This window comes from Amphiura filiformis, chromosome 20, assembly GCF_039555335.1.
Source record: "Amphiura filiformis chromosome 20, Afil_fr2py, whole genome shotgun sequence".
Taxonomy (NCBI): Eukaryota; Metazoa; Echinodermata; class Ophiuroidea; order Amphilepidida; family Amphiuridae; genus Amphiura; species Amphiura filiformis.
Window position 1 is genome coordinate 15,963,997 of NC_092647.1, and position 11,438 is coordinate 15,975,434.

The 11,438-nt window shown below is 36.5% G+C and overlaps 1 protein-coding gene across 1 annotated transcript; it reads left to right on the forward strand.

The window, feature by feature from the left end:
- The first annotated feature begins 664 nt into the window (after nt 1-664).
- LOC140142152 (macrophage mannose receptor 1-like) lies at nt 665-11,424 on the forward strand. Its single transcript, XM_072164118.1, has 8 exons — nt 665-693; nt 1,477-1,625; nt 4,717-4,928; nt 5,230-5,363; nt 6,515-6,567; nt 8,216-8,344; nt 9,053-9,097; nt 11,258-11,424. Exons 1-8 carry the CDS (start codon nt 665-667, stop codon nt 11,422-11,424), a joined length of 918 nt encoding a protein of 305 aa, XP_072020219.1.
- The last annotated feature ends 14 nt before the right edge of the window (nt 11,425-11,438 follow it).

An 11,438-nucleotide genomic window follows, 5' to 3' on the forward strand; every position in this document is an offset into this window, starting at 1 on the left:
AACTTCCTATCTACTGATCACTTGGTGGTCTCGGTATGGCGGCGCCCATGGGTCATGTGGGCATTAAATTTAGTGCCTTTTATTAAATAGCCTATGGTGACTGATAAAGTAATACGGGTTGATGTTATTATATCATTATTGTCTTGTTTCTGTAGGGCTGGGTTGCATACCAATATTCCTGTTACTATGTTGAGACTGATGATAAATCAAAGTGGGCTGATGCTATTGACAAGTGTGACGTCAAAGGTGGAGACTTGATGTCCATTGCTGATAGGTAAGCCAAGATGTGATTGCTATTTGATATCATTGCATTTGATTAGGCCTCAGTGTAATCAGTGGCGGCTCCAGGATTTACGGGGGGGCAATGAATTTTAGGGGGGCCAAAATCGACAAATTTTGTGCAAAACTGCTGCAAAAAGTTGCAATTTACGTAATTTTGGGTTTTTGGCCTCAAAAGTTGGGGGGGGGGGCAAGAAAAAAAATATGGGGCCAACCCCCACCCCGTAGCGCCGCCACTGTATGTAATATTGATTGCCATGGTGGTGGTGGTGGTGGTTGAGCACACTGACCTTGGCAATATGGTAAAGTTTAGATTCAGTAACATACCTCCTTTAAGGCCTGACAGAGGCCTGTTTATACTGAAAAGTCTATTAGATATAGCCCAATGGCTTTGCCTCGTGTACAGGCAGTACTGTAAGTTCACTAGAAGTAATTATATTCCTCATAGATTTCTGTCATCAGATTGGTTAAAACTGCGGTCATTGAATTGCCCTCAAAATGAACTATTGGCCGGTGTGGGTCCTAATCAAACTCTATGCAATCGCAACATCCACGCGTGGATGTGGCAATTGCATAAAGTTTGATCGGGATGCACGTGCGAACATCCATTCGGTATATAAAACAAATATTGACTGCTTTATATTCGAGACATGGTTAAAAATATAGGCCCGCGGTGATCTCAAAACCATGCTATGACCCTCGGCTGCACAACAGGTCATACATTGGTTTGCAGATCACCTTGGGCCTAAAATTTTAATCATGCCCCTCATAGCAGTCAATATTTGTATACTAGAATGCTTAGGGCCTGGCTATGACATCACTGCTTTTGATGCGGCCTGATATGGGGGGGGCTGTATCTGCTTGCTGCAATAAATCATGATTTGAATGGGTGGCTACAACTACCTTCCACTAGGAAAGACTAAACTGTCTACCCCAACCACTGGGAGCCTTGGATGTGCACTGTTCACCCACTATTGACATCCCAGTTGACATAATGTAGCCCCTTGATTCAACTTGTTAAGTGCTTGGCAGTGGCAACTTACCAGGTACTTTTAAAAGTGGTATTTGCTTGAAAAACTTGCTGACCTCTGATCCACTGAAGTATATTGGCCTAGCTTGTGATTGTTTGTAGCTCCTCATTGCATTTAGGAGAGGTCTGGCAAAGAGCACAAATTATTTTTTCTTTCTGAATTTCAGATTTGAGCAATCAGTGCTTGCCAGTCAATTGGGTTTACAGGATGGTCAAATGTTCTGGATTGGATTCAGTGATTTGGCTAGTCCTGGAGAATATACTTGGAGTGATGGTAGTCCTGTGACATACACACACTGGGACCAAGGAATGCCAGGTAAATTTATTTACAGTCAATGAACTAACCCAGCAAACACAAAAACGTTTTAAAAATGTTTTAAATAAGTTATATTTTGGCTTTTGATTTAGGTAAAAACGTTTTAATAACATTAAAATGTCGGGTTATATAAAGGTCATGATAACGTTTTAAAACGTTTTGTATGAAAACAGACTACAACAATATTTTTAAATGTTTTCAAAAAATGTTATTTTAAACTATTTTTGCAAACATATTTGCCAAATATTGTGTCAATACTTAAATAACATTATGTTAAAACATTTGAACCCAGCAAACGCAGAAATGTTCTTAAAATGTTTTTTTAGAACCTTTTAATAACATTTAAATGTCGGGTTATATAAAGGTCATGAAAACGTTTTTAAAATGTTATTGAAAATATTTTGGGCAAACATTTTTCGCAAAATATTTTTTCAACCCCCAAATAACATTTTGTTTAGAATGTTTTGTATCAAGTTTTCAAGAATGTTTTTGGAATGTTATTAAAACGTTTTTATACCCTTTATATAACCCGACATTTAAACGTTTTCTTTAAAACATTTTTGTTTGCTGAGCAGTAGATTATCAAAAAATGTTTCTTAAGGTTATACAAACGTTTTATGCTCTTAAGGGCTGGGGTATGAGCGACCTTGAAGTTCCGGTATCTGGAGAGGGGAAGCAATGAGTTACCCCAAATCACAGCGGCAGGTAGTGACTGGGCCGCCGAGTGCTAATATATATTTATTTTGGAAGGTTCGTGTTTGTTTTAAATTTTGGGGCGTTTTTTCAAAATTTGATATTTTTGGTCATATTTCAAAAAAGCGACATGCCAAAGACAACTCTTTGGGCACATAGTTTGTTATTGTTATTGCAGTTCTTTTCCACATACCTACGTTAACATTCGATTTCGTGATTTACTAATATTATATATTTTATGACTGCAATTTGGCGTTTTCAATGCGTTTTACACGTATCATGAAATTAACGCAAATATCTAGTCACGCTGCTTTTAGAATTTTTACCTGATCGTCGGCTTTTGCAGGCAACAGAATGCAGATTGGCTCACGATAGATGTCGTATTCCTCTATGTGGTGCACTCATTGATAAAATGAGTTTGCATTCCTTGTAACAACACACACATTGCCGTCTGGAAACCGGGTCTGGTACTGATTTTGGGACAGCCAATAGACTTCAGCGCCGTATCAAATCTCATAAAAACCACACGACTGACGACTATGTGTTTATGTTTCCCGCACGAAAGCTTGTGTCTACATCTATTATTATACTTCTTTGGAAACGTTGACCTTTGACCATTCTTTGTATAACGCCCTGATATGACCTTGATATGTTCGCTTGATTGGGTACGTTATAGCATCCATTTCATTGAGGTGTTAGGACTTGGTCAGTATAATACTTGCAGGGATACAATAGTTTAACATGGTGTGTGAGCATGGTGAAAGACTCATTATTGATTAGGCGCGGACATATTAAAGGCACAGGTCCTTTGCGTGTATAGCAGAAAATTATAATAGAATGTGTGAATAGAATGTTTGGAATTTTGCAACTAAAATACTAACTGCATTCTGCATTATGTATTTATTTATTTATTTAGGCCTATGTCTATTTATTTATTTACTGACTTATTTATTTATTTTATTTATTTGGAATATTAGTTAGTAGGCCTAGTTAGTAATATTCCATGATAGGCCTACGTCGGTTTATTATTGATTGTTGATAACTTGACAACTTGATTGATTGATCGATTGATAGTCATTTCACATTATATTCCTAGTTTATAGGCCAATTTGAATAGCATCGTACATTAGATAAATAGACCTATCAGTATTGATTTATTCTATTCAGCAATATCAAGGATTACTATCAAACGTCTCATAGCTGATTGTCAGTTGGCTCAGTGGTAACGCAGTAGGTTTTACAACACCGAGGTCCCGGGTTCGATTCCCACCTCTGCCTATTTTTTGCAAGGCTGAGAAAAAAATGAAATTTCTGGACTGCAAACTTATTTGGCGCGCGATCTGAGCTGGTCCTTTTCTGGTGGCTGTGTCTGTTACAGGCACAATCCCTCTGCATCCAAACCAGGTTCACGCTCATTACACCTCCCTTAATATACCCTTTATATAACCCGACATTTAAACGTTTCCTGACAACCTTTTATGACCTTTTGCGAATGATGTGGAAAACGTTCTGTGTTTGCTGGGAAGGAATGCTCAGTGCTTAGCAGAGCTGTTGCTAGAGTGGAAGAGGAGTGTGATGGTTAGTCTGTGATATATACAGACACGGAATGGGATGAACAAAAATGTCAGTCTTAGAAAGAAGAGAAGGGTTTATGTGATGGTAGTCTGCCTGGGGTAGTCCAGTACAGTGTACACTCACTGTGTGTGGCCGTTTCAGTCTGGAACCCAGGGCACGGTTATTGACAAATTTTCAAAAACTTTTTATCATGAAATGTAAGGTATAACTCATATTAGTTGACTTATTTAAATTTAAAATATATGTAAATAGCGCCCCCAATTTGCACACAAATGTACAGTTTATAGAATTAAAATTGCCACAAAAAAGCAGAAAAAGATGAATAATTTGATATAGAAACAAAAATCAATGTTAAAAATTGCTACAAAATGTGTATATACAGTTTATTAGTGTGATAGCTGTTGGTATTATTCAGGTCTAGAATTGAACATTATAATAATGTTTTGTTAGAAAAAAATCATAAATGATCACTTTAAACAACAGGACTACTACTGATCCCTGCTGACAGGCGGAAATATTGTTTGCCGACTAAAATAGTTAAGTTTTGACCTCAAATTATGTTTGCCAGCTCGCAGAAGAATCTTTACAAAAAATCTAAAATTCTTTTTTTTTTGGTTTAATAGTAACTACTCTTCATCAGTACATGTCCGAATGAACTGCGACAAAGTACTGATGTCACTGTCTCGAGGAAGCCTAATGAGCAACACATTCAAAAAATTTCAAAAAGTTTTGTTAAAATGCTATATATTGTATTATGATTTGTTAAAATGCTAATATTGTATTATGATTTGTTAAAATGCTAATATTGTATTATGATTTTCAGATAACAGCAATGGTGATTGTGTGGCAGCTACTTCTGGTGTTGTTGCTGGTATGTGGCAAGATAAGGCATGTTATGATGAATTGAACTATGTGTGTGAGAAAGGAAGAATTGGCTTCACAGCTCCCCCAGTAACACAACCTCCACCACCAACACAACCCAGCAATCAAGGTTGTGCAACAGGATGGATTGGATATGGGAATAACTGCTTTAGGGTAAGCTTTTGGTGTCTGCCTGCTTTGGGTTAGATTTGACATAATGAATCTAATTGTTTTCAACATAGTGAACCCGCAACATAACAAACCTTCAACATAGTCATAGGCATTAATTCTGTCTGTCCAAGGAGCAAACTTCTGTCCAAAATGATGGGTGAATGGGTGGTTAGCTAACACTGTGATGATAATACAGTTTCAAAGCTTTAAAAAGTAATATCTAACATTTCAAATAGAGGAATCTTTTTTAGAGTGATTTTTTCAACCATGATAATTAACATTTTGTTTCTTTTAAACTTCCCAGGTTGATGAAGTGCCAAATTCGGAAACCTTGTTCTGGGTAGATGCTCAACAACACTGTCGTAACATGGGAGCAGAATTGGCCAGTTTCCATAGTGGAGATGAAGAAGACTATGTAAAGGCACAAGCTAATGTTATGTAAGTAGTTCATTTACAGTCGTAAAACCATTTGTTTTATCTATGAATTTGAGATTATAATTAGATCTACTGGACTTACGTTTTTATGAGTGGCAATATTTCACATCCTATCTCGGATGAATCATCAAGCCAACTGATGTTATCGCGGCAAAAGTTCGTTGACTTATGATGCGGATGTTGTGCCACAGGGCGAAGATGAGGGATCTTCTTGATCGCAGAACAATGGCCCCTGCCAAGTTGTGATGTAGGCCACCTCCTTTTTGCCGCGGAAACCACAGTTGGCCTGATGATGCATCCGAGATATGATGTGAAATATTGCCACTCATAAAAAAAGTCCAGTAGATCTGATTATAATATCAAGTTCATAGTTGTTATTACCTGGATGAATGATAATCTGAATAATAATAATAATAAAAAAATATTAATAATAATCATAATCATAATATTAATATTTAATTGTGTAAGCTATAAAATTGTGTAAGATTCAGTTGATGAAATTGAATATATGAATACAAAACCCACCCAAGTCCATACTTTGGCCAAATTGAGTTAAGCATGGGAAATTGTTGCTATACATAGGCCTGTCATATGTATGAAAGAACAACTCAAATTCATCCTATGGGTCTATTGAGCATGTGAAAAATAGCATGTATGAAAGAACCACCCGGGGAACCACCCAAGGCTTTGAGTCTTGTAACACATTGATTGAAATCCAGTATGTATAAAAGTCCACTTGTAACACATTCATTGCTGGAGAGTGACTTTTGGGAAAAAATGGGTTTAATCAAAGAAAGTGTGTGCTATATATTACATGGTAGTATGCTTATCAACATTATACATACATGTGTGCTTTATTCTGTATTATCTATTATCTTACTAGTGGTAATCTCATTCCAACATTGCTGTCTTTGTATATGATTCAAACAACCACCCAAGTCCAGCATTTAAAATGAACCCCACGAAGTCCCTGAAATGCTAATCGTCATACCTAATACAGTTTAACCCACTCATTTGCACGTTAATCTTACCATATTGACCAGGTAAATCTAACTAAAGGAATTAAAATGATACACAGGTTTTTTCTCAAAATCACTTCCCACGGACTTGGGTGGGTTTTGAATTCATGTATTCAATTGTTTATCTGCTTCCAGTACCCCAGGTGCAGGATTCTGGTTTGGGCTACATGATCAAAGTACCGAAGGTGGTGAGTAGATTTTAAAATCACAGTTGTCAAATAGGACTTATTGTAGTTGTTGTTTTGTTGTTATTTAAATCTGCACTAGCGTAGCTAGAGAGGCGTGACCAAATGTGACGTGTCATGTCAAAAGGAGACACTTTTGGGCAGGATCGTAAATGGTGAAAAAGCCAAAAATCTGCCCAGAGGTGATTTTTTCACAATTTATGTTTGTTGCGAATTTGTGATGTTATTAATGTTAAAAATATTGTCTGGTAGTTTCAGACCGGAATATAATTGGCATCTTGGTTTTTTAGACATTTTGCAAGGTAATTCCTACTCTCAACATTGTCAATAATATTTTTAAAGGCCGATATCTCAATTTCCAATTTTATAATACCATAACTTACAAACTCAATATCTTCACTTAAGAATGTCCGATTTCATTGGGGAAAACGGGATTGTGGAGCAAAATATCTCTATATGTAAACACCTCAAAATTGATAACCTGCCCAAAAGTGTCTCCTTTTGACATGACACGTCACAAATAACCTTGTGAAAGGCAGTTTTTTGTGTTACAAATATGGCTTGTTTAAAGATAAACAGTAAGTATCAAATAAAAAATTTAAATATAGTTTTTGCCCGGAAGTTATTAATTGTTGACCTTATTCTCCAGTTGTCATATCATCTGTGGTCATAAACTAATTCAGACTTTCTAAATAAAGGTTTTGCTGATTCAATTGGATATAGGGTCCATTTGTTTGGTGTAAATGTTCTAAAAACACTAAAACAATATCCGCCGCAAATGTCGTTATCTTGACCAGGACACACGTCACCTTGTCGTCGGACCATTGTTTCTCTCCCGTCTTGATTACGGTAAAGCCCTCTTGTATGGCGCAAACTCACAAGACCTAGTTCGCCTCCAGTCCCTTCAAAACCGAGCGGCAAAACTGATCTTCTATGCATCCAGACTCGATAGTCCATCACCCCTTCTGAAAAAACTGCACTGGTTACCGGTCACAAAACGTATTCAATTTAAGTTATGTCTTCATGTTTACAAATGTCTCAATGACTGTGGTCCTGAATATCTTGCCAACTTACTTGCTCACATAAATCGTCCTTCAACGGCTCCGGTTACATGGTCTGCAACAGACAAGACTCTTCTTGCAATACCATTTAGTAAGAAATGTATAGGTGAACAAGCGTTCTCTGTTGCAGGCCCATCACTTTGGAACTCACTTCCGCAGCATGTAAGAAATGCCGACTCAATTGCAGTTTTCAAAAAACTCTTGAAAACTCATTTGTTTTAATCTGAATTTGTATTTATGTTGTATTATATTTCATGTGGTATTATTTGTTGTATTTTGTATGGCGCCTTGATCATACTGGTTATTGCGCCTTATAAGAATTTAATGTATGTATGTATGTTGTAAAAGTCCACTTTGTATGATGCAATTTTGTTTGAAATAAGTCCACTTTTCTCACACCCCCCCTCAAAAAATGACCAAGCCAAACAGACTTTTTTATTATTAGTCTTACATAATAAATGATAAATTGTTGTAAATTGAATTAAAAAGGAGGGAGGGTGAAACTTGAAAAAAAATGGTTATTTGTACATAGTCATACTTCACTGCCATTTGCATACACGATTTTATACAATACACAATTTCCACTTCAGGTTTTGAGTACACAGATGGTACACCAGTGGATCACACTAATTGGGGCCCAGGTGAACCCAATGACGTAGGGAGTGGAGAGGATTGTGTGGAGATGTTTTTTGGTGATCGAGGCTGGAATGATATGGATTGTAATTACTATAGAAGCTGGGTCTGCAAAATAGCAAAAGGTAACAGAAAATATAGTTACTGAATGTGTATACCGTACTGTGCCTAATATACGCCCCAGGGGTGATATTTTTTTCAATTGGAGGACCTTATTAAAGATGAATTTTAATGAAGAAAAGGTTACTTACTTCTGGTTCGATTCCGGAGTCAAACACAAGATGGCGGCGCCCAAACAAATAGTGTAAATTATCCATAAATATATACCACAAAAGTACATCAACATTGTAATGCAAGAATGTGATTTACTTAGTGAATTCTACTATAATTTGGCAATGAACTGTTTGTAATCTTAAAGGGGCATTTCGTGATCCACAGCATCACCCCTCCCGCACTTTTCTTTTCAAAAAGTTGTGATTTTAATACCACTGGAAACCTCTGGCTACATAATGTTTATGTACAAAAAAGTTCTTGCAGATTAATTTACTTATCAAAACTATCATGAAATTTGAATTATGTTCTGGTACACCAGAAGGAAATTACAACATATTGTCTTTGGATCATAATCATGCATAACTTGCAACCGCAAAATCTGAATCAGCCGAAATTTGTGCAATTTTTTTGTGGATATCTACTGAAAAATGTCATAAAAAGAGGCGGCTAGGATCACCAAATACTCCTGTAAATCTGTTTAAAACAGGTAGCTTTTCACCTTTTTGTATTTTTTTCCATAGGTGTTGTACCCTACACTACTCCAGCTCCACCTACACCTTCTCCTTGTAAGTATACAATACAATATTATTACACTCTTAGCTGGGAGGTTAAATTGGCTGTTAATAAGTATGCAATACAATTATTACACGCTTGGCAGGGAGGTTAAGGGTTAAATGGCTGTTAGTAAGTACAAAAAGTATACAAAACAATTACTACACTCTGTTAGTAAGCAGGGACAGACTTAGGTTTCAATTTTCTACTGGCCCGTCGGGCCAGTGAAATGGCAAATCTAGTGGCCCTGCAATAAATTTACTGGCCCAGCTTTTTCGATATGTTCTACTGCAAAAAAAAAAAGACCTTTTTTTTTTTTGGTGTTTTGGGAAAAAAATTTATATGAGTTTTTAATCATTTGTCATGAAATGTGTATATTGCGAATTTCAAAAAAAAATCAAAATTTTATGATATCAGAAGGACATCCTCGTTTTCAAAATGCAATTCGATATGTCTGATGTACTCTCCCCACAAAAAATATGTGGAAACTTTGATATCCAAGTCAAGCAAACCTTAACATTTTAATTTGTTTTGCACTGAATGTACTCAATGTAGAGAGTGTAGTCACTAACACAAATTCAGTCAGTAGTCCTGCCTTTTTTAGTTCCAAAAGTTCACAAAGGTTCAAATAATTATGTGTTTTTTGCGGTATCGCTATCATCATAAGATAGACCACGCAAGAGATTGGAAGTAGTATGTAGGCCTACTATCGACGTAAAAAGCAGCCATATAGACGTATCCAACGAGCCAAGTCATAGTCAGGATTTGGTCGGCCATTTTTGGGTCCCCGCAGCACCTAACTGGTGTTGTGACTGCCCAATTGGGTGGATTAAGCCGCTTAAAATTCGATGTTAGATTCTTTTGTGTTGTAAACTGTCATCATTCTTTTGTCAACGTGTAACACGGGTGATAGAATGTTTAAAATGACCTTCAAGGCTGCATCATTTCACATTTTAGGCATGGAAATACAAGAATAATTATTCTCTTATTTCCATGTTTTAGGTGAGATAGCTGGGTCCCCGTCGCGGCTATGGCTGCCATTGAGGTGTAGGAATGCGTGAAATTAGATTTGTTTTTTTATATATTTCCAACTTGCTAGCAACACAAGAATATTATAAATATACGAAAAATCATTAAATAAAGATATAAATTACAGTTGACAGATGGAGCAGAAACTGTATGGCCATCACTGATTATATCTTGTCTCAAATGTGTTATATCAGGCTCAAAAATCTAGTGGCCCGCCGGGCCAGCATTGTTGGAAGTTTACTGGCCCGACGCAAAATCCACTGGCCCCGGGCCACCGGGCCACTGCTTAAATCTGTCCATGTTAGTAAGTAAGTATACAAACAATTAATATACTCTTAGCTGAAAAGTTAAACTGGCTGTTATATATAATTATAGTATTTCCAAATACCCAGCAAACACAAAATGTTTTACAGAAAACGTTGAAGTATCAGATAACATAAAGGGTATAAAACGTTTTAATAACATTCAAAAAACATTTTTGAAAACTTGATGCAAAACACTCTAAACATTATTTATGTGGTGGAAAAAAAATTTGCCCAAGATATTTTACAATGTTTTCAAAACGTTTTAATGCTCTTTATAACCTGACATTCAAATGTTATTTTTGAATTTTTGTGTTTGCTGGATATAGGCCAGTTGTGACACAATCAAGGGAAATGAATATAATATCAGCCCGTTTTCAAGAAAAAGAGCTGTTTTAAACTTCTAATTCATGCATTTAGGGGTCCTTTTAGTGTACCCAGTTTGTTTTGTAAAGTTTGTGTTTTCTGATTTGTATCACAATCACCACCCAAACTTTATAAATGTTAGAAAATGATAAGAAACATGTAATAAGTAGTGTATTTTATCAAAAAATGTAAATGTGGTACATTTCAGATTGAAATCCTGTTTAGGGGTACAAATTTGTTTGGGAAACTGCCAAACTCCTGTTTAGGGTGCTTTTTGATAAAAAAGGGTAAATTATCGTTAAAGGTATGTTTTGAAAATCACTAGTGTACACTATTAAACTTGATAGCCTTCCCGGGGTTTCTACTGAGCATGTTATCCGGTATTACTCCAAAACAAACCACATCACCGATCAACCTTTGCCCAGTGGTAACATGCAGTTTGTGCTTGCATGATTATGTCTTTGCTGTGTATTTCAGATCCTCCATGTCCTTCTAACTCTGAATGGATGTTGCGTGGAGACTACTGCTATTATTACAGTGCAGAGATTGATGATAGAAGAGGCTGGGTGGAGGCTAACAGTTACTGTATGGATAATGGAGCCTATCTAGCATCAGTCCATGCAGATGGAGAAACGACTTCTTGACAGATATTGTAAGT